The sequence below is a fragment of the Hyperolius riggenbachi genome, chromosome 1 (genome assembly GCF_040937935.1).
Source record: "Hyperolius riggenbachi isolate aHypRig1 chromosome 1, aHypRig1.pri, whole genome shotgun sequence".
In the NCBI taxonomy this organism is placed as follows: Eukaryota; Metazoa; Chordata; class Amphibia; order Anura; family Hyperoliidae; genus Hyperolius; species Hyperolius riggenbachi.
The window spans coordinates 313,753,524-313,778,163 of NC_090646.1; the positions used below are offsets into that span (position 1 = coordinate 313,753,524).

The window sequence follows — 24,640 nt, forward strand, 5'->3', positions numbered from 1 at the left end:
TTTTTTTCGCTTCAGTGTCTCTTTAAGTGGTACGGAGGTGGACAGGAAGGTCCCAATAGACACTTTTTGGGTTCTGCCACTCAAGAAGGATTGGAACCACTGAAGAACTATGCCATCAATGCCGCAGTATTCCTGTAGTCTGCTTATCAAGATGTCATGGTCAACTGTATCAAAGGCTGCAGAAAGGTCTAGCAGTATCAGGATGAAGCACTCTCCTCTGTCTCTTGTCATGAGCAGGTGGTTGCATATTTGGAGGAGGGCAGTTTCAGTGCTGTGGTGTTTCCTGAAGCCAGACTGGAATGGGTCATAACTGTTTTGTAGGATTTTGGCTTCTAGCTGGAAGTATACAGCTTTTTCAATTAGCTTACCCAGAAAGGGAAGGTTAGATACAGATCTGTAGCTGGTCATTGCATCTGGGTCCAGGGAGGGTTTTTTGAGGAGAGGTCTGATGATTGCTTCCTTCAGTAAAGCAGGAAATATCCCTGATTGTAAGTAACAGTTTACAATTTTGAAGAATACCGGAACAAACAGGTCGCGGCAGTTCAACATGAACTGTGTTGGGCCAGCATCCAGGTCACAGGTAGTTTGGCGGAGGTGAAGGAAGATGCACGATGTGACTACTTCATCCATTTCTTTGAAGTTTGACCCAGGTATTACGTTGTCTCTGCTAATAGTCTTCGGCGCTATATTGGGTTCAGATGCTGTAAGTTGGATGGCGGACCTTATAGCGGAGACTTTGTCTGAGAAGAAATGGGCAAATTGGTCACAGAGATCCTTTGAAGACTGGATATTAAGTTTTTGACATGCTGGGTTGCACAGTTTTTCCACTGTGCAGAACAGTTGGGTTGGTTTGTTAACTGCATTTGCAATCTCTTTTGTTAGAAAGGATGAAAATGTTAGTTTTTCTCAGCTGAAAGTTGAACCCCAAAGAATTTAAACGAGTTGGTAGGTCCTACAGTAAGTGGTCTGATTTGCAAAGCTGATCTAAAGCAAAGTGAAACCCCTCCACACCTGCGTTCTTTCCTGTTGCAGTGTATCACGGAATAGCTTATTGGCAAGGTGGCCTCCAGGGTGGGGCCAACTGGTTCAGAAAGCCAGGTCTTAGTCAGGCAGGCCAGATCGAAAGACTCTATTAGATCGTGTATGATTGCTGTTTTGTTCTTTATGGATCTGACATTACAGAGAAAAGCCTTGATGGGGCAACCCTGGGAGCCAGTGTCTGTGATTGAGGACTCCAGGAGGGAACAGTCTCCAGATGTGTGGCTGTCATTTCTGCTGGATTTTGCTGTTACTTATAATTCGTTATTTTGGTTCTGCAGTGATGAATGTCTTTTTCCATGTCCTCGGGACCCTCTTTTGGTCTTTCTGAAGATTCCAACAGACTTAAAGAGTAACTGTCAGGCTGCAGAAGCTAATTTAAACCTCTATTCTCCTGTGTTAAACAGTTTAGAAGGAAGCCAAAAAGGCATTAGTGAAGATAAAAATCTCTCTTACCTTTGATGTTTGCTTATCAGTAAAGCTGTTAGACCCAAGCAGGACACAAGCCGCATACTATACTGCAAAGCATTGCCTCCCCTCGGCTGCTAATGAGACGTTACAGCAGCTTGTAATCAGTCTCCGGGCAGAGTACACTGCAGGAGTCAGCTATTGTTCCTAGCCACATGGCTCATTAATATTCACTGCACACTGTGTTATTCAGTACGAGCTTTTCTGTGATCAGGAAGCAGGCAGGACATGACGACACATTTGACAGAAAAACATGGAGCCTGCCATGAGCTGTCAGGAGCATCATTCTCTGCATATACTATATACAAATTCTGTGAAATCCAAACGTGGACAGTGAAATGCATATGTAATGTAAGTACAGCCAATCTTTAGCTACTGATATGTGTTTCTTTTCTCTGAGACGTTATACCTAACAGCTCCTCTTTAAGTAAAATTGTTTTGTCATTTCTTGGTTGGTATACAGGGAGAAGTGTCTCTGCTGAATATTGATGTTTACACATTAGAATGGACAAAAGAGACAGCTCAAGGCTCCTGCTGAGAAAGGCCATGTTTAGAGTCAGTGTGAACTTAATCAGCTCCAGCTTTGGTATCCTGCAGAGATCAAAGGGCCTGTGTAGACTGAATTGTCCTTAGAGATGTATGGATGAACAGCATGGATTTGAAAACACAGTCCCTTGTTTAGGCATTTGAAGATATTATATATAACATACGTAGAAAAATATAGTCTATTGAGCATAGATGCTGTAGATAATCGATGAAAGTTACTCACAGGATGGAGAGAGGGCAGGCACAAAGAGGCCAAAAGTCTTTAAAGTCTCGGGTCAATTTCAGGGAAGGTGTGCAGTGTACAGCAGTGGGTGTTTCCAAGGAAGATCCAATCCAGCTTAAATCTCTGCCATCCCAAGTAATCCAGGTGTTCTGAAAGGTGGTAGGTTTTGCTGGAGAAGTGGATGCATTAGAAGCCTCTAAAATTTGTCTAGTCTTTCCATTAAGAGGTTTAACCACTTGAGGACCACAGTCTTTCTACCCCTTAAAGAGTAACTGTTAGCCCCCAAAGTGAAATTTAAATCTGTACAGCAATGTTTTATTTAGTATTAAACTGATCAAAAAAGCCAATGCAGAACTTAAAAATCTATATAATTTTGCTACTATGTAGCCTTTTTCCCAAGCTAACGACGCAAAGCCGCATATCAGATACTATTGACGAGCATGCAGAGCATGCCTATGTCTGCCCTCTCCCCCTCTCCCCCCCCCCAGGACCAGGTGCCGATCTATTTGCACCACAAACAGCTGACCGCTCTGACAGGGAGAGAGAGCGGCAGCACTTCCAGCCGGAGCACCGCAGAGCAGCCGCCGCCGAGTCACATGTGAGAGAATCACATGTGAGAGATGCACGGCGCTGGCTGCTCTGCGGTGCTCCGCTCTGTCTCCCTGTCAGAGCGGTCAGCTGTTTGTGGTGCAAATAGATCGGCACCTGGTCCTGGGGGGGAGAGGGGGAGAGGGCAGACATAGGCATGCTCTGCATGCTCGTCAATAGTATCTGATATGCGGCTTTGCGTCGTTAGCTTGGGGAAAAGGCTACATAGTAGCAAAATTATATAGATTTTTAAGTTCTGCATTGGCTTTTTTGATCAGTTTAATACTAAATAAAACATTGCTGTACAGATTTAAATTTCACTTTGGGGGCTAACAGTTACTCTTTAAGGACCAGAGCCTTTTTTTCCATTCAGACCACTGCAGATTTCACGGTTTATTGCTCGGTCATACAACCTACTATCTAAATGAATTTTCCATCCTTTTCTTGTCACTAATACAGCTTTCTTTTGGTGCTATTTGATTGCTGCTGCGATTTTTAGTTTTTATTATATTCATCAAAAAAGACATGAATTTAGTCAAAAAGTTTTTTAACTTTCTGTGATAAAATTTGTCAAATAAAGTAAAATTTTTGTTTACATTTTTGTCCAAATTTATTGTGCTACATGTCTTTGATAAAAAAAAACCCATTCAGTGTATATTTATTGGTTTGGGTAGAAGTTATAGCGTTTACAAACTATGGTGCAAAAAGTGAATTTTCCCATTTTGAAGCATCTCCGACTTTTCTGAGCACCTGTCATGTTTCATGAGGTGCTAAAATTCCAGGATAGTATAAATACCCCCCAAATGACCCCATTTTGGAAAGAACACATCCCAAAGTATTCATGGAGAGGCATGGTGAGTTCATAGAAGATTTTATTTTTTTGTCACAAGTTAGCGGAAAATGACACTTTGAGACAAAAAATAAAAAAAAGTTTCCATTTCTGCTAACTTGTGACAAAAAAAAAAATGAAATCTGCCACGGACTCACCATGCCCCTCTCTGAATACCTTGAAGTGTCTACTTTCCAAAATGGGGTCATTTGTGGGGTGTTTACTGTCCTGGCATTTTTTGGGGTGCTAAATTGTAAGCACCCCTGTAAAGCCTAAAGGTGCTCATTGGACTTTGGGCCCCTTAGCGCAGTTAGGCTGCAAAAAAAGTGCAACACGTGGTATTGCTGTACTCAGGAGAAGTAGTATAATGTGTTTTGGGGTGTATTTTCTGGGTGGGAGAAATATCTCTGTAAATGACAATGTTTTGATTGTTCATTTACAGAGAGATTTCTCCCACCCAGCATGGGTATGTGTACAAATACACCCCAAAACACATTATACTACTTCTCCTGAGTACAGCGATACCACGTGTGGCACTTTTTTTGCACCCTAACTGCGAGAAGGGGCCCAAAGTCCAATGAGTACCTTTAGGATTTCACAGGTCGTTTTGAGACCTTTGGTTTCAGGTTTAAGACCCCTAAAATGCCAGGGCAGTTTAGGAACCCCATAAGTGACCCAATTTTAGAAAGACAACACCACAGGGTATTCTGTTAGGAGTATGGTGAGTTCATAGAAGATTTTTTTTTGTCACAAGTTAGCGGAAATTGACACTTTGGGAAAAAAAACAAATAAAAATCAATTTCCGCTAACTTGTGACAAAAAATAAAATCTTCTAAGAACTCACCATACCCCCAACGGAATACCTTGGGGTGTCTTCTTTCTAAAATGGAGTCACTTGTGGGGTTCCTATACTGCCCTGGCATTTTAGGGGCCCTAAACCGTGAGGAGTAGTCTTGAAACCAAATTTTTTAAAATGACCTGTGAAATCCTAAAGGTACTCATTGGACTTTGGGCCGCACGGTGGCATAGTGGTTAGCGCACTCGCCTTGCAAGCGCTAGGTCCCCGGTTCGAATCCCAGTCAGGTCAACATCTGCAAGGAGTTTGTATGTTCGCCCCGGATCTGCGTGGGTTTCCTCCGGGCACTCCGGTTTCCTCTCACATCCCAAAAACATACAGATAAGTTAATTGGCTTACCCCCAAAAAATTGGCCCTAGACCATACATGCACTACACGATACATACATATGACCATAGTAGGGACTAGATTGTGAGCCCCTCTGAGGGACAGTTAGTGACAAGACAATATACTCTGTACAGCACTGCGTAATATGTCGGCGCTATATAAAGACCTAAATAAATAAAATAAATAATGGGAAGTTCATTGAAGATTTAGCGGAAATTGATTTTTTTTTTTCCACAGTGTCATTTTCCACTGAACTCACCATACTACTAACTGAATACCTTGGGGTGTCTTCTTTCTAAAATGGGGTCACTTATGGGGTTCCTACACTGCCCTGGCATTTTAGTCTAGAAACCAATTGCCGCAAAATGACCTGTGAATAGGACGTTGGGCTCCTTAGCGCACCTAGGCTGCAAAAAAGTGTCACACGTGGTATCGCTGTACTCAGGAGAAGTAGTATAATGTGTTTTGGGGTATATTTTTACACATACCCATGCTAGATGGGAGAAATAGCTGAAAATGGACAATTGTGTAAAAAAAAAATAAAAAAAAAAAATTGTCATTTACAGAGATATTTCTTCCACCCAGCATGGGTATGTGTAAAAATACATCCCAAAACACATTATACTACTTCTCCTGAGTACCGCTATACCACATGTGTGACACTTTTTTGCAGCCTAGGTGCGCTAAGGAGCCCAACGTCCTATTCACAGGTCATTTTGAGGCATTTGGTTTCTAGACTACTCACGGTTTAGGGCCCCTAAAATGCCAGGGCAGTACAGGAACCCCACATGTGACCCCATTTTAGAAAGAAGACACCCCAAGGTATTCCGTTCAGGGGTATAAGCCTCTGCAAATTTTGATGACGGGTGGTCTATGAGGGGGCGAATTTTGTGGAACCGGTCATAAGCAGGGTGGCCTCTTAGATGACAGGTTGTATTGGGCCTGATCTGATGGATAGGAGTGGGGCCTGATCTGATGGATAGGAGTGGGGGGGTGACAGGAGGTGATTGATGGGTGTCTCAGGGGGTGATTAGAGGGGAAAATAGATGCAATCAATGCACTGGGGAGGTGATCGGAAGGGGGTCTGTGGGGGATCTGAGGGTTTGGCTGAGTGATCAGGAGACCACATGGGGCAAATTACGGCCTGATCTAATGGGTAGGTGTGCTAGGGGGTGACAGGTGGTGACAGGAGATGATTGATGGGTGTCTCAAGGTGTGATTAGAGGGGGGAATAGATGCAAGCAATGCACTGGCGAGGTGATCAGGGCTGGGGTCTGAGGGCGTTCTGAGGGTGTGGGCGGGTGATTGGGTGCCCAAGGGGCAGATAGGGGTCTGATCTGATGGGTAGCAGTGACAGGGCGTGATTGATGGGTAATTAGTGGGTGTTTAGAAGAGAGAACAGATGTAAACAATGCACTTGGGAGGTGATCTGCCGGCGGGTCTGCCGGCGATCTGATGGTGTCGGTGGGTGATCAGATTTGCCCGCAAGGGGCAGGTTAGGGGCTGATTGATGGGTGGCAGTGACGGGGTGATTGACAGGTGATCAGTGGGTTATTACAGGGAAGAACAGATGTGAATAATGCACTGGCGAATTGATAAGGGGGGGGGGGGGGGTCTGAGGGCAATCTGAGCGTGTGGGTGGTTAATTGGGTGCCCGCAAAAGGAAGATTAGGGTCTAATCTGATGGGTAACAGTGACAGGTGGTGATGGGGTGTGATTGATGGGTAATTAGTGGGTGTTTAGAGGAGAGAACAGATGTAAACAATGCACTTGGAAGGTGATCTGATGGCGGTCTGCGGGCGATCTGATGGTGTGGGTGATCAGATTGCCCGCAAGGGGCAGGTTAGGGGCTGATTAATGGGTGGCAGTGGCATGTGGTGACAGGGGGTGATTGATGGGTGATTGACAGGTGATCAGTGGGTTATTACAGAGGGGATAGATGCATACAGTACACAGGGGGGGGGGGGGTCTGGGGAGAATCTGAGGGGTGGGGGGGGTGATCAGGAGCTCCCAGGGGGCAGTTTAGGGCAGTAAAAAAAAAATAGCGTTGACAGATAGTGACAGGGAGTGATTGATGGGTGATTAGGGGGGTGATTGGGTGCAAACAGTGGTCTGAGGGGTGCTGTGGGCGATCAGGGGGCAGGGGGGCAGATCAGTGTGTTTGGGTGCAGACTAGGGTGGCTGGAGCCTGCCCTGGTGGTCCCTCGGACACTGGGACCACCAGGGCAGGAGGCAGCCTGTATAATACGCTTTGTATACATTACAAAGCGTATTATACGCTTTGCATGCGGCGATGATGGGGTTAACAACCCGCCGGCGGGTTGTTGTCGCGGGTGGGCGGAGCCAGTTGCCGGGGGAAGCGCGCGTCACCAGTGAACCACTTCAGCCCTCAGTCTTGTTTCACTTTATGCATCCAAGCATTCGCCTATAACTTTATTACTACTTAGCACAATGAACGGATCTATATCTTGTTTTTCCGCCACCAATTAGGCTTTCTTTGGGTGGTACATTTTGCTAAGAGCTACTTTACTGTAAATGCATTTTAACAGGAAGAATTAGAAAAAACGGAAAAAAATCATTTCTCAGTTTTCGCCCATTATAGTTTTAAAATACATGCCTCAATAATTAAAACTCACGTATTGTATTTGCCTAATAGTCCCGGGTATTACACCATTTAAATTATGTCCCTATCACAATGTATGGCGACAATAGGAGCTTAGGGAGTTAAATAAGTGGCTGAGAAATTGGTTGTAGGAAGGAAGGTTTGGGTTCCTGAAGAACTTGGCAGACTTTGCAGTCGGCTACAGGTTCTACAGCAGGGATGGGCTGCACCTTAATGGGGAGGGTGCAGCTGCATTGGGGGAGAAGATGGCTAAACGGTTGGAGGAGATTTTAAACTAGGATCTGGGGGGAGGCGGGAGGATAAAGTCTCAATATGTAGACAAGATAAGGTAAAAAGACAGTGGGAGCCTAACATTATGGGGGGTGGAGAGGGGGGTGGAGACAGTGTAAAGATTAAGGAGGTTGGTAAAATTTCAAGTAGCCCATTTCATGTAAACGAAATTGGTAAATGTGGTGGTAAAAATATAAAGTGCATGGTAACCAATGCTCGGAGCCTTGCAAATAAAATAGACGAGTTCATTCTGAATGACAAAGGCTATGACATTGTGGGAATAACCGAGACATGTATGGATGAAAGCCATGACTGGATAGCTAATTTAAAAGGATACAATGTGTTTAGGAGGGATAGAACAGGGAAAAAAGGTGGAGGGGTTTGTCTCTTTGTTAAGAATTCTTTTACAGCTGTCCTCAACGATGAGATGGAAGAAGATTGCGAAGAAGTGGAGTCCGTTTGGGTAAATATTTATGGTGGAAATAAAAGTTGCCAATTGCTTATTGGGGTGTGCTACAGACCACCTCATATTAATGAAGCTGCAGAACTGCGATTAGTACAGCAGATTGAAAAAGCTGCAAGTAAAAATGAGGTCATAGTTATGGGCAACTTCAACTTTCCAGACATTGACTGGGGTATTGAGGCTACCCATTCTGGTGAAAGCAGCAGATTTCTGGCAGCACTACAGGATAATTACTTGACTCAAATGGTAACGGAACCAACTAGGGGGAATGCGTTACTGGATCTGATCATTTCTAATAGACCAGATAATGTATCAAATGTGCATGTTCAAGAACATTTGGGAAATAGTGAACACAACATGATAACGTTTGATCTGGTGACTGATAGGCCACGGGGCAGCGGGACCACTAAAACTATGAGTTTTAAAAAAGCAAAGTTCAATCAAATTAGGCAGGCACTAAGTTTGGTGAACTGGGATAATGTACTACAAGGGGAGGACACTGAAGGGAAATGGCAAGCTTTTAAACTAGTTCTCAATCAATATTGTAGTATGTATATCCCATATGGAAACAAAATGTCTAGGAATAAAAAAAGGCCTCTATGGATGAATGGAAAGGTTAGGGATAAAATGAAGAGTGAAAAGAATGCCTATAAGGTCCTAAAACAGGAGGGGACAAAGGCTGCACTAAGCAATTATAAGGAGTGCAATAAAAATTGTGAAAAAAAAATTAGGCTGGCAAAGATCGAAGCTGAAAATCAAATCGCTAGGGATATCAAATCTAACCCAAAAAAGTTTTACAAGTATATCAACTCTAAAAAAAGAAAGGTTGATTGTATAGGACTCCTAAAGGATGAGGGTGGGCACTCAATGGTGGATGACCAAGGTAAGGCAGTTATTAAATGCTTTCTTTGCTTCTGTCTTCACAAAGGAAACAGCACTGTTGCAAATTACAGAGGCAGAAGAGTCTCAATCTTCTAACTGTATTATTAAATACTTAACGCAGGAAGAAGTGAAGGCAAGACTAAATAAATTAAAAATAGACAAGGCACCTGGCCCGGATGGCATGCATCCTCGGGTCCTAAGGGAATTAAGTTCAGTTATAGATAAACCCCTTTATCTTTTGTGACTCTTTCAACTGGCAGAATCCCAGTGGACTGGCGTACAGCCCACGTTTTCCCATTATTTAAGAAGGGCAAAAAATCAGATCCAGGAAATTATAGACCTGTAAGCTTATCAGTTGTATGCAAACTATTTGAGGGGTTACTAAGAGATACTATACATGACTTCATAGTAGAAAATAATCTTATTTCTCATTTCTCTCCTGTTTGACTAACATGCTCAGCTTTTATGAGGTAGTGAATGCTAATATGGATATTGGGAATGCTGTAGATGTGATATACTTGGACTTTGCAAGGGCCTTCGACACTGTTCCCCACAAAAGTCTGGTGCAAAAGTTGAGGATGCAAGGACTGGGGAAGAGTCTGTGTGCATGGATAGGGAACTGGCTAATGGACAGAAAACAAAGAGTTGTGGTCAATGGATCGTACTCAAAATGGGAGACTGTTAGCAGTGGGGTCCCACAGGGGTCTGTACTGGGTCCAGTGCTCTTCAATTTATTTATTAATGACCTAGTAGATGCAGTAGTGAGCAATGTTGCTATTTTTGCAGATGATATAAAATTGTGCAGAATCATCAACTCTCAGGAAGATAGTGTCATTGCAACAGGATCTGGATAGGATGGCTATATGGGCACATAAATGGCAGATGAAATTCAATGTTGAAAAATGTTAAGTCATGCATTTTGGTTGTACCAATGGTCTAGAACCATACAAAATAAATGGTATACAGTTGGGGACATCAAACTTGGAGAAGGACTTAGGAGTACTCATCGGCAAGTTAAATAATCGTACTCAATGCCAAGCCGCTGCAGCTAAAGCTAACAAAATTTTGGGATGCATTAAAAGGGAAATAAAAACTCGAGATGCAAGCATAATATTGCCACTGTTTAACTCTCTAGTAAGGCCACATCTGGAATATGGAATTCAGTTCTGGGCACCACATTACAAAAAAGATATTGCAGTTTTAGAGCCGGTGCAGAGACGAGCAACAAAATTGATACCTTTTTTGTGTGCGTACAGCGCTCCCACTATGTGGCACAGATATACGGTATATATAATATATTATAATGTGTACAGCGCTCCAACTGCGTGGGAACAACTGGGATTGTGGCTCAATGTACCCTTCCTCAGTACTTCAGCAAAATATATAGAATACAGTATCATATAACAATCATGCAACTGATATTAGATTGAACACAGTCCAATTTTCCCTTGTCTGCACAATCTGCTCTAGAGTCCAGCATATAATCCCCACTGAATTCCAGGTTTTCAGATAACACACAGTTCCACAGTTAGTAGTTATACTCTCACCGATGTCCAATGGCTGATAGCAGAATATCAGCAATCACGCTTATTACAGATCCAGGCATTAGCTCTCCTCATCAGCTTCATTCTATATTGGACTCAAACAGTACAAGAAGAAAGCACATAGTGTAATCCAGTTAAGGCAATGCTATCGAGTGACACCCTCCACCAGTGAGCACCTCTGTGCCAGCACACTGTGTCCGTATACACACCACCAACACAGAACATCTAAACGCTCACCAGATTCAAAGGCTGACTGTTTCCAGATCAGCAAAAACGCTTGGGTGTCATTCAGATACCGCCATACGGACTTCCGCTTTCCACCAGTTTTTTCCTTCCTTAAAAACTCAGAACAAATGCCTCCATAGCATAACTCCGTTTTATTAAGACATATAAAAAGATAAAATTGCACTCACAAGTGTAAAAAGATCATGCGCATATCAAAGTGTAAAATCCTCGGCCGCTCTCTCCCATCTGCGTCTCTGCTGCCGCCGCACCTGAGGCCACACCCTACCGGTTTCGTCAATGATGACTCATCAGGGGCTCGCCCAGGCGTCGGCAGCGAGACGCTATGAACCTTGCTGTATGCAAATTACTTCCTCTAACTGGGCGCTACTGTCCCACGTTTGCCAGTACCTTCCGCCAGGCTGCTAAATAATTTAAAATATATTTAAATCACACTACACTTTCATGAATAGACCTCCCCAAGATTCTAACTAATATCATGGCTATGCACAGACATTTATCTTCAAAGCGGGCGATTTCACTCCCACCAATGCATTTTACCCACGTATTGAGTATTAGTCCTTTGCATCCTGGACAGCACCTCCCATCCTGAATAGTGAATCGAACGCCTCAATTCCCCACCATTCTATTTAGCATATTCCATATTATCAATACATTTAACTAATCATCAGGTTCTGGGCATGTGGCACACGCCCAGGTCCAGCAATACCACCACTTAGTAATTGATAAATCATGACCCTATTTTATAGTAAAACCTACAATAAATCCCATTTGTTCATATACCTCGACCTTGGGAATCTGCCACATACCCAACACCATTCTAACCCATTCATACAGATGTATTGCTCAACATGAGCTTACAATACGCGACCTCATATAATAGATGATAGTGGAATATCCCCAATATTTACATATCTCTCAACATAACTATATACAAGAACGGACCACACCCAATATTAAACTACACCCTATCCGTGCAAGCATATTGCAGCTACCCTAACTATAGATCCTAAATATAGTGTGGCCATAGCCTATGTGCATAAATTGGTGACATATACCAGTGCTTGGTGTTAATGTTAATGATTGTGTTAAATTGCAATTTAACCCTCCTCCCCCGTAAAATTGTTCCCCTAATTATAGCCTATAGAGCATAGATAGATGTCACGAATTCCAGCACCTATACCGGTACATAGTCCTCGTATCAAAGCAGATATCCATCATGTGCCCAATATATCGGTATGTGAAATGGTTAACTTCATTATAACTCCCCTAGTGTATAGTTCCTAAATATTACTACCCTAAATCTGTGTATAATGATATGTATATTGAATATTTGCTATACTCCCTATGCCTATTATTCCGTTAGTCGTCTGCAATAAAACAGTTGAGGTCGAGCTCCACATTCAAACCCCCCGGTCTCATGGTATGCATTTGAAAGATCCATTTCGTTTCCATTTTTGAAATTTCACGTACTTTGTGGCATCCTCGCCATCTAGTGGTAAGTTTTTTTGCAGAGCACTGAAGTGCATCAGTCCTGGGTCACAACCATGCCTTTCAGCAAAATGCCTGGAGACACTGTGGTTTTTAAAGCCTTTTTTGATGTTATTCACATGCTCATTTATTCGTGATTTTAGCTGCCTTTTCGTCCTTCCTATATATTGGAAGCCACATGGGCACCATATTAAATAAACTACATGGGTGCTCCCACATGTGATAAATTCCCGAATGGGAAAGCTCTCTCCTGTCACATATGATACATTTGCAGTCCTCCTGCAGGTTTGTGCCACCAAACATGGGTTACATTGTCTGCAGGGAAAGAATCCCTTCTGTCCGCATATGTCAGTTCTATTTGTGACTGCGGGTTCATCAATGCAGGTTTTTACTAGGCTTCTTTGTAAATTACTAGCCCTCCTATATATAAATTTGGGTTGAGTGGGTATTTTCACTTTTAAAACTGGATCATTTCTCAAGAGCCCCCAATATCTCTTGATGATCTGCTCCACTTCCTTGTGCTGCATATTGTACTCCAGGCACACTGCAAAATCATATTCACCGTTGTTGGGGACTTTTTCTTTGTCCCTTAGTATTTCTTCTCTATTGAGAGCCTTGATTCTTTGAATCTCTTGTCTCAACGGGGGTTCCTGGTACCCCTTATTGACAAATCTATGGAGGAGCATTTCTGCTTGGTCCTCATAATCAGAGATGTTGGTACAGTTTCTCCTCACCCTGGTAAATTGGCCTCTAGGTATTCCACTTAGCCAGTTGTTGTGGTGACAGCTCTTAATTGGAATGTACGCATTCCTATCCGTTTTCTTGAAAAACGTGCGGGTGCCAAGCCTGTCCCTGTCTTTATAGACGACTACATCCAAAAAATCAATCTGTTGTTTGTCCCATTTGGCTGTCAGTACAATGCCCCTGTTATTGCCATTCAGCCATTCTATATACTCCTTTAGTTGTGAGTCATTCCCTCTCCAGACCCACACCAAGTCGTCTATATACCTTCGCCATGATACCACATGGTTACTTTGAGGACAGGCTAGTACCCCCAACTCCCAGTCATCCATAAATATATTCGCCACACTGGGTGCATATTTGGCCCCCATTGCACATCCGAGGGTCTGCAAGTAAAATTGATTCCCGTACCAGAAGTAATTGTGGGTGAGTGAGAATTCCAACAACTGTGTAATAAAATGGATTTGTTCTTGTTTAAGTTCAGTGTATACATTAAGTGCCTGTGCTACAGTCCTGAGGGCTTCTGCATGGGGGATTATTGTATATAAAGCAGATACATCTGCTGTTACCAATAGGTCATCCTCCAAGATTCTCATAGATTCCAAGGTCTGTAAGAACTGTTTCGTATCTTTGAGCAACACCGATAATTGTTTGACTACGGATTGCAGGAAGGAGTCTATATATTCTCCAACTCGTTGGTTAAGTGATCCAATCCCACTTATAATGGGTCTTCCGGGAGGTCGTTCTAGATCTTTGTGTATTTTTGGATTATGATACATTACTGGGATCCTAGGGGCATCGATCATAAGGTATTTGTATTCCGTATCATTTAATATGTGTTGATCTAGGCCCTCTCTCAGAAGTTGCCTAAGTTCATTCATATATTGTTTGGTTGGATCACCTCTGAGTTTTCTATAAGTGGATTGGTCACTGAGGATCTTCTCCATCTCATTTTTGTACTGATCAACATGCATCACCACGATGCCTCCTCCCTTATCTGCTGGTCTTACCAGTACTTCCTTTTTCCTACTTAGTTCTTTAATTGCTTTTAATTCATTCCCATAGTGTCGAACTTCTATTTTTTCCAGATCTTTCAATACCATGTTTTTAAAAATCTGAATAGTACCATCTTTCGTGGCATCTTGGGGGTTGAATGTGGATCTATTCTTCAGATTGGTATGGGTGAAATCTCCCACCGGCATACCTTCATTGGCTTTATTACTTGGGCCTTGTTTGGATAAAAAGTATTTTTTAATGTTTAATTTCCTAACATACTTGTTAACATCAATAAAAGTGCTAAATTTATTCAATCCTTGTTGGGGGGCATATTTCAAACCTTTATCCAGTACCCTTAGTTCAGTGTCAGTCAGAGGCACTCCACTAATGTTGAAGATACCTTCACCTTGTCTCTGATTATGAGGACCAAGCAGAAATGCTCCTCCATAGATTTGTCAATAAGGGGTACCAGGAACCCCCGTTGAGACAAGAGATTCAAAGAATCAAGGCTCTCAATAGAGAAGAAATACTAAGGGACAAAGAAAAAGTCCCCAACAACGGTGAATATGATTTTGCAGTGTGCCTGGAGTACAATATGCAGCACAAGGAAGTGGAGCAGATCATCAAGAGATATTGGGGGCTCTTGAGAAATGATCCAGTTTTAAAAGTGAAAATACCCACTCAACCCAAATTTATATATAGGAGGGCTAGTAATTTACAAAGAAGCCTAGTAAAAACCTGCATTGATGAACCCGCAGTCACAAATAGAACTGACATATGCGGACAGAAGGGATTCTTTCCCTGCAGACAATGTAACCCATGTTTGGTGGCACAAACCTGCAGGAGGACTGCAAATGTATCATATGTGACAGGAGAGAGCTTTCCCATTCGGGAATTTATCACATGTGGGAGCACCCATGTAGTTTATTTAATATGGTGCCCATGTGGCTTCCAATATATAGGAAGGACGAAAAGGCAGCTAAAATCACGAATAAATGAGCATGTGAATAACATCAAAAAAGGCTTTAAAAACCACAGTGTTTCCAGGCATTTTGCTGAAAGGCATGGTTGTGACCCAGGACTGATGCACTTCAGTGCTCTGCAAAAACTTACCACTAGATGGCGAGGATGCCACAAAGTACGTGAAATTTCAAAAATGGAAACGAAATGGATCTTTCAAATGCATACCATGAGACCGGGGGGTTTGAATGTGGAGCTCGACCTCAACTGTTTTATTGCAGACGACTAACGGAATAATAGGCATAGGGAGTATAGCAAATATTCAATATACATATCATTATACACAGATTTAGGGTAGTAATATTTAGGAACTATACACTAGGGGAGTTATAATGAAGTTAACCATTTCACATACCGATATATTGGGCACATGATGGATATCTGCTTTGATACGAGGACTATGTACCGGTATAGGTGCTGGAATTCGTGACATCTATCTATGCTCTATAGGCTATAATTAGGAGAACAATTTTACGGGGGAGGAGGGTTAAATTGCAATTTAACACAATCATTAACATTAACACCAAGCACTGGTATATGTCACCAATTTATGCACATAGGCTATGGCCACACTATATTTAGGATCTATAGTTAGGGTAGCTGCAATATGCTTGCACGGATAGGGTGTAGTTTAATATTGGGTGTGGTCCGTTCTTGTATATAGTTATGTTGAGAGATATGTAAATATTGGGGATATTCCACTATCATCTATTATATGAGGTCGCGTATTGTAAGCTCATGTTGAGCAATACATCTGTATGAATGGGTTAGAATGGTGTTGGGTATGTGGCAGATTCCCAAGGTCGAGGTATATGAACAAATGGGATTTATTGTAGGTTTTACTATAAAATAGGGTCATGATTTATCAATTACTAAGTGGTGGTATTGCTGGACCTGGGCGTGTGCCACATGCCCAGAACCTGATGATTAGTTAAATGTATTGATAATATGGAATATGCTAAATAGAATGGTGGGGAATTGAGGCGTTCGATTCACTATTCAGGATGGGAGGTGCTGTCCAGGATGCAAAGGACTAATACTCAATACGTGGGTAAAATGCATTGGTGGGAGTGACATCGCCCGCTTTGAAGATAAATGTCTGTGCATAGCCATGATATTAGTTAGAATCTTGGGGAGGTCTATTCATGAAAGTGTAGTGTGATTTTAATATATTTTAAATTATTTAGCAGCCTGGCGGAAGGTACTGGCAAACGTGGGACAGTAGCGCCCAGTTAGAGGAAGTAATTTGCATACAGCAAGGTTCATAGCGTCTCGCTGCCGACGCCTGGGCGAGCCCCTGATGAGTCATCATTGACGAAACCGGTAGGGTGTGGCCTCAGGTGCGGCGGCAGCAGAGACGCAGATGGGAGAGAGCGGCCGAGGATTTTACACTTTGATATGCGCATGATCTTTTTACACTTGTGAGTGCAATTTTATCTTTTTATATGTCTTAATAAAACGGAGTTATGCTATGGAGGCATTTGTTCTGAGTTTTTAAGGAAGGAAAAAACTGGTGGAAAGCGGAAGTCCGTATGGCGGTATCTGAATGACACCCAAGCGTTTTTGCTGATCTGGAAACAGTCAGCCTTTGAATCTGGTGAGCGTTTAGATGTTCTGTGTTGGTGGTGTGTATACGGACACAGTGTGCTGGCACAGAGGTGCTCACTGGTGGAGGGTGTCACTCGATAGCATTGCCTTAACTGGATTACACTATGTGCTTTCTTCTTGTACTGTTTGAGTCCAATATAGAATGAAGCTGATGAGGAGAGCTAATGCCTGGATCTGTAATAAGCGTGATTGCTGATATTCTGCTATCAGCCATTGGACATCGGTGAGAGTATAACTACTAACTGTGGAACTGTGTGTTATCTGAAAACCTGGAATTCAGTGGGGATTATATGCTGGACTCTAGAGCAGATTGTGCAGACAAGGGAAAATTGGACTGTGTTCAATCTAATATCAGTTGCATGATTGTTATGATACTGTATTCTATATATTTTGCTGAAGTACTGAGGAAGGGTACATTGAGCCACAATCCCAGTTGTTCCCACGCAGTTGGAGCGCTGTACACATTATAATATATTATATATACCGTATATCTGTGCCACATAGTGGGAGCGCTGTACGCACACAAAAAAGGCCATTTATTTAGGGAGGTGATACCCCCCAGCGTACATAGCGATCTACTAGGGTGGAGTCCCATTGTTCTATTCGCTAAGGTTTTTAAGAGTAAAAAGAGGAGCGCCTATACCACACAGGCATTGAACAAAATTGATACGTGGGATGGAAGGTCTCTCTTATCAAGAAAGGTTAGATAAACTGGGTTTATTTAGTCTAGAGAAAAGACGCCTTAGAGGAGATCTAATTAACATGTATAAATACATTAGAGGGCAATATAATTGCTTGGCGGATGAGCTTTTTGTCCCTAGGCCTTCTCAAAGGACTAGAGGACATGATCTGCGCATGGAGGAAAAACGTTTTAGCCATTTACCGTATATACTCGGCTACAAGTCGAGAAATTTAGGACTGACTCACAATTTAAAAGTGGGGGGGTCGACTTATAGTCGCGTCAGCCCTAAATTTCCAAACTTGTAGCCGAGGTCGGGGTGCCCCTTTCTCCTCACTACTCTACACTGCACTGCCCCTCTCTAGCTCTCCCTCCCTCCTGCCTCCTCCTAATTATAATTGTGGCCAGTTTTCCCTATAAACTCCCCCTCCCCTTCCAGCCGCTATGGTGCCTGCCGTTCTGGCCCCTCTCTCCCCCGTGTTCAGTGAATGAATGCAGTGTAGAAAGCTGACATACGTTACCTAATCCATCGCTGCGCGCTGTGTCCTTTGATCTCCTCTTCGCTCATGCCGGCGAGCATACTATAGCGTCTCTCCTGCTTCAGTACCATGTGACTCCCGATGTCACATGGTACTGGAAGCAGGAGAGACGCTATAATATGCTCGCCGGCATGAGCGAAGAGGAGATCAAAGGACACAGCGCGCAGCGGTGGATTAGGTAACGTATGTCAGCTTTCTACACTGCATTCATGACTGAACACGGGGGAGAGAGGGGCCACCCGGGGAGAGAGAACGGCAGGCACCATAGCGGCTGGAAGGGGAGGGGGAGTTTATAGGGAAAACTGGCCACAATTATAATTAGGAGGAGGCGGGAGGGAGAGCTAGAGAGGGGCATTCACTAAACACAGGGGAGAGAGGGGCCACCCGGGGAGAGAGAGAATGGCAGGCACAATAGCGGCTGGAGGGGGAGTTTATAGGGAAAACTGGCCATAGTACTCAGGATATCCGATCTGCATACAGAATGCAGAACAAAATGAGTTAAACAGTGAAAAGCTGAAGCAGCACCTGGGGACCAGGAGGAGTTAATGGCTGCAGAGTTTTATGCACTACAGCCATTAACTTCTCCTGTTCCCCAAAGGCAGGCATTACTTCTGGACCCCAAGTGCAGAGCCAGTAACCCCTCCTAGTCCCCACCTGCAGCCATCAACTTTCCTAGGCCGACTTATACTTGAGACTTGGAGAAATACCAGCTTTTGGGGATCAAATTTGGGGGTCGACTTATACACGGGGTCGACTTGTATCCGAGTATATACGGTATTTAGGAAAGGGTTCTTTCAGTTGTCCTTTAAAGATATAACACCCCAAAAACCTCCTCTTATATTGCATATTGCTCCATATGCTGTAGTTGAAAACCTATTCAAAAAACATACACATGCCGCACACTGCTTACTTTACCCAGTGCTAATATAAAGAGATGTAATTCCAAAGCCTCCTTTTATATTTCATACTGCTCCCTATGCTTTAGCTGCAAACTTATCCAAAAACACATACATGTGCCACAGACTGCTTACTTCCCCTGTACTCCTTTAAGCCCAATCTACACGATACGCTTCTTTGTACGATTCGATTACGATTCTATTAAATCCGACATTTATCCCTACGTCTTCCAGGATGGCCCCTAGTTGAGTACCCTGGCCCCTCCCTGCAAATGAAACACAGGCTTAGCATTAGATTAATTGAAGTGGTATAAAGGTCAGGTGCTCCCACCCCCCCATCGTCAGTTTTTCACTGTTTCCTCACTTGCAGGGATTCACAGGCTTTTATGGGACCAGCGGCCATGGGAAGGAGTCGTTGTGGCCTCTGTGTTCTGCGCCCTCCCTACCGACCATGTGGCCCTGTGTGTGCTGTGGGCATGGTGTTTCCGACAGACTGACCTGGGTATAGGCGGAGGCTGGTTACCTGGTCTGAGGCACAGCGGGTGGCTGGGGCTGTCTGTGGGCCTCGCACGGGAGCTGAGACGGAGTTCCGTTTCGGGTGGGGAAAAGCTCTCCCCTCCGGCTGCCCATGGGCTCAATGCGGGTGGAAGATGGGGCCTCACGCTGTGCAGAGTTCGAGACCGGATACTTGGTTGGCGCCCGGATCCTCGCCGCACTGACCACGCCCCTCTGACGTGCTTCCGCTTTCGGGTGGGTCGGCAAAAGGCTTCCCCGCGGCTGCAGGAGTTCCGTGGATTGTGCGCAGAGTGAGGACACTGACCGCGGCGGTTGGGCGGCGCAGGGGACACTCAATGGGGGAATAATAATCCCCGTAGAAAGACCCTGTATAGTGGCTACTTGCCACTATCAAACATGGCGCTGTAAGTCCCCTAGACTCAAGGGGTGGAGCCTCCGACCTCCTTTTAAGGAGTCTGGATCAGATGGAAGTTGGCTTCCAGACAGCATGGATCAGTCCGTGGTTGCTGCAGGAGAGCCTACAAAGAAAGCGGATGTATCCAGCCATGTGTCAGCAGGACAGGTATCGTATGAAATCTTTTAAGGGAGGCATGTTTTCACCTGTTTGTTAGTCTAATAGTAATGTTAGTTATTTTTTGTTTTTCCGGCAGGCTAAGGATAATGGAAAAACCTCTCTTAAACATAAAAATAAATCAAAAAGATGCAATACCTGTAATATAAAACTGCCTGACACTTGGTTAAAATCCCTATGTCAAAAATGCTTAGATGATTCTGAGGAACAAGAATCTTCTAAAGTCGTTAAATTTTTTGTAGCATCATTTACTATAGAAATGCAAACCACCTTTCAAGCGTTAAAGAGACACTGAAGCGAAAAAAAATGATGATATTATGATTTGTATGTGTAGCACAGCTAATAAATAAAACATTAAGATCAGATACATCAGTGTAAATGTTTCCAGTACAGGAAGAGTTGAGAAACTCCAGCTGTTATCTCTATGCAAACAAGCCATTAAGCTCTCCGACTAAGTTAGTCGTGGAGAGGGCTGTTATCTGACTTTTATTACCTCAACTGTTCCTGGACTATTTACTTTTCCTCTGCTAGATGAGAGGTCATTACTTCACAGACTGCTCTGAAAGACTCATTTTGAATGCTGTGTTGTGTAATCTGCACATATTATAGAATGATGCAATGTTAGAAAAAACACTATATACCTGAAAATAAAAGTATGAGAATATTTTCTTTGCTGCTAATCTTCTAGTAATAATTCATAGTACACAACCAATTCACTATATCATATTTTTTTTTTCGCTTCAGTGTCTCTTTAAGCCATTGAAAAACTGGTTACGTTTGCAATTGAAAGAAAAATGACTATAGTTGAAGAGGTAATGGCCCCTAAACTATGTTCTGGAAAGCAATTTACAGCTTCAGTGAAATCCGTTTGCAAATCAGAGTGATAGATTAGGATCTAGAGCCAACAGTAAGTTTTCCTATGTTAAGCCAATACACCATTGAAAAACTGGTTACGTTTGCAATTGAAAGAAAAATGACTATAGTTGAAGAGGTAATGGCCCCTAAACTATGTTCTGGGATGCAATTTACAGCTTCAGTGAAATCCGTTGGCAAATCGGAGTGATAGATTAGAATCTAGAGCCAACAGCAAGTTTTCCTATGTTAAGCCAATACACCATTGAAAAACTGGTGACGTTTGCAAATGAAAGAAAAATGACTATAGTTGAAGAGGTAATTGCCCCTAAACTATGTTCTGGGATGCAATTTACAGCTTCAGTGAAATCCGTTTGCAAATTGGAGTGATAGATTAGAATCTAGAGCCAACAGCAAGTTTTCCTATGTTATAGAGACACTGAAGCGAAAAAAAATGATATTATGATTTGTATGTGTAGCACAGCTAAGAAATAAAACATTAAGATCAGATACATCAGTGTAATTGTTTCCACTACAGGAAGAGTTGAGAAACTCCAGTTGTTATCTCTATGCAAACAAGCCATTAAGCTCTCCGACTAAGTTAGTCGTGGAGAGGGCTGTTATCTGACTTATCTCAACTGTAAGTGAACTGTTTACTTTTTCTCTGCTAGAGGAGAGGTCATTAGTTCAGACTGCTCTTAAAGAATCATTTTGAATGCTGAGTGTTGTGTAATCTGCACATATTATAGAATGATGCAATGTTAGAAAAAACACTACCTGAAAATAAAAGTATAAGAATATTTTCTTTGCTGCTAATCTTCTAGTAATTATTCATAGTACACAACCAATTCACTATATCATATTTTTTTTTTCTCGCTTCAGTGTCTCTTTAAGGGCGGCTATGTCAGAAAGGTCCCAGATGCCACACCCTTCTCATTCCTCTAGTAAAGTTGTGCCAGTGCACGAGCAACAGCAGGATTGTTCCTCTGTGGAGGAGATAGAGGATATGGAAGAGGACCCCTCTGATATAGAGTCTGGGGAGATACCTGTCCTAACAAGGGGATCTAAATACTTGTTTAGTGCAGATGAGACGGCTGAGCAGCTAAAAGCCATTTATGACTCAGAACAGATTACTGTTACAGCACAGGAGACTTCGGTACAAGACGAAATTTATAAGGGACTACAGACACCGGTAGGCAGAGTCTTTCCTATTCATAAAGCCCTTGACTCTATCATTGATGACCAGTGGGAAGCACCTGAGAGGAGACTTGCTATCCCCAAATCTTTCAAAAGGAGATTCCCCTTTAAAGAGGAGGAGATTCAGAGGTGGGCAAAGTGTCCAAAATTTGACGCTAGTTTATTCCAGTACTCGAAGGATGCCGACCTATCCTTTGAGGACACGTGAGCACTCAAGGACCCAATGGACAAAAAAGTGGAGGTTCTGTCAAAACGTTCTTGGGAGGCAATTTCATTTTTATGTAGACCCACGATGTCATCAGTCCATGTCTCCAGGAATCTTATTACATGGATTGATGAACTACAAAATCACTTGGTCTCAGGTACTCCTCATTTGGAGATTTTGGAGTCTCTTCCAGTGATAGCAAGGTTCCTAGCTTTTTTGGCTGATGCTCTGGTGGAGTCGCTGAGAGCTGCAGCTAAAGCCTTGGGTTTAATAAATGCAATTAGAAGAGCAGTGACTTCCCGCACACCAGTACCACTGAATCAACATACCTGGTTAAAAACCTGGGAGGGTGATCTAACCTCTAAAGCCCGTCTTTGTGCCATGAAGTTTCAAGGAAATCTTTTGGTTGGGAAAGACTTAGACTAAGTACTTACCCATTCAACAGATAGGAGGAAAAAGTTCCCTGATAAACGTAATTTAGGAAATATTTTTGGGGGAAGGGGCAGCTGCTTTCCGAGGTAGAACCCCAGACCCCAAAAGGAACTGGTCTTATTCCCGTGGCAGGGGTAGGGGAGTCTCTACTTCCCAGAGGCCCACAACCCCGGGGAACAAAGACCCCAAATGACACTCTAAAAGTGGGGGCGGGAGACTACTGTTCTTCCTAGATCAGTGGAGGACAGTATCCCAAAATCAATTTATTTTGAACATTATAAAAATGGGTTACAGACTGGAATTCAAGGCCCCCCCCCCCCCCGAAAAGTTTTACGTGTCTGCCAAAAGATCAAATAAAGGCAAAAGCCTTGAAAGAAGCAGTGACTTCCCTCATGGAACAAAGAGTAATTTCACCAGTACCACTGAATCAACAGGAAAAAGGGTTTTATTCCCATGTGTTCGTAGTCAGGAAACCGTCGGCCAAATTCAGAATGATAATCAATTTAAGAAGGTTAAATGGTTTCGTCCGAGAGAAAAAATTCAAAATGGAAAGCATTTATTCCGTACGAAACATTCTAACGCCGGGAACATTTATGTGCACCCTGGACCTTCAGGATGCATATCTGCACTAACCGATTCTAGTGACTCACCAAAAATTTTTGCGGTTCGCCCTAAAAATTGGAAGGACAGTGTGTCATTACCAATTTCGTGCTCTCACCTTCGGTCTTGCCGCCTCTCCAAGAATTTTCTGGGACAAGGACCACAAGACCCTAAACCAGATCAAAATTTTAGAACCCATTACAAAAAAGTCTCTGGGGTGGTGGTTAGACGCAAACAACCTCGTTCAGGGACGCCAATGGGTCCAGAACCCAACGGTACGGGTTACGACAGATGCCAGCGCTTGGGGCTGGGGGGCCCACTGCCAGGGACATTAGAGTCAGGGGAGCTGGAGACCAGACCAAAAGAAAAGGTCGTCCAACTTCAGGGTGCTCTTAGCAATCAAAGAAGCACTAAAAGACTTTGAAAATTTCTGACAGATCAAGAGGTATTGGTTTTGTCAGACAATATAGTCGCGGTAAGTTATATAAACAAACAGGGAGGGACAAGGATACCAGATCTCCTTGCTCTTTCTCTACAGATCTCAAACTGGGGGGAGCTGCATGTGAAGTTCCTAACAGCAACCTACATAAAAGGAACGCAGAATTGGTTGGCAGACAGTCTAAGCAGAAAGTGCATCCGAGAATCGGAATGGGAACTCTGCTCGGAAGTATTCGAGCAGATAATACTCAAGTGGGGAATTCCGAACAAAGATCTGTTCGCGTCACCAGAGAACACCAAGCTTCCAGACTATTGTTCCTTAACCGCTTCATCCTCACAAGAAAGTCGAGATGCACTGACTATACCTTGGAGGGAAGGATTAGTGTATGCCTTCCCTCCGTTCAACCTCCTATCCAGGGTAGTGGGGAAAATAACACAGGAAAGGACCACGGTTATTCTCATTACCCCCTGGTGGCCCAAAAGAGCGTGGTTCCCACTTGTCAAAAATCTGGCAATTCAGCACCCTTGGAAATTACCTATCAGGCAGGACTTTCTTTCTCAAAGGGGTCAGTATCATCCCCATTTGCACAGACTACAACCGACGGCGTGGATCCTGAGAAACAAGTACTAAGGGAAAAGGGTTTCTCAGAAAAAGTAATTACAACTCTAGTGTCAAAAAGGAAAGAAATAACTAGAAAAAATCTATTTTAAAGTTTGGAAAACTTTCTGTAGTTGGAAGGCTAGGAATGGGCTAGTCCTGAAAGATAATGACTTACCGTTAATCCTGGACTTTTTACAGGACGGTGTTGATATGAACCTGTCAGTGAGTACAATTAAAGTACAAATTGCAGCCTTATCAGTCTTCCTAGACAGATAGTGAAGAATCAAACAAATCAACAATAATTCTACTTAAGTCTGTTGGAATCTACAGAAAGACAAAGAGAGGATCCAGGGGACGT

General features: G+C 43.2%; 1 protein-coding gene across 3 annotated transcripts in view; it reads left to right on the forward strand.

The window, feature by feature from the left end:
• LOC137509395 (scaffold attachment factor B1-like) overlaps positions 1-24,640 on the forward strand; it is a 256,890-nt gene that overhangs the window by 159,565 nt on the left and 72,685 nt on the right. The window contains exon 3 of one of the 3 annotated variants that reach the window (XM_068233832.1): positions 1,970-2,012. The exons of the other annotated variants lie outside the window; for them this stretch is intronic. Within the exon in view, the coding sequence (XP_068089933.1) occupies positions 1,970-1,995 (26 nt within the window). The 3' untranslated portion in view covers positions 1,996-2,012. Of the gene's footprint in view, positions 1-1,969; positions 2,013-24,640 lie in introns of those variants that run through there. 3 annotated transcript variants of the gene reach the window in all.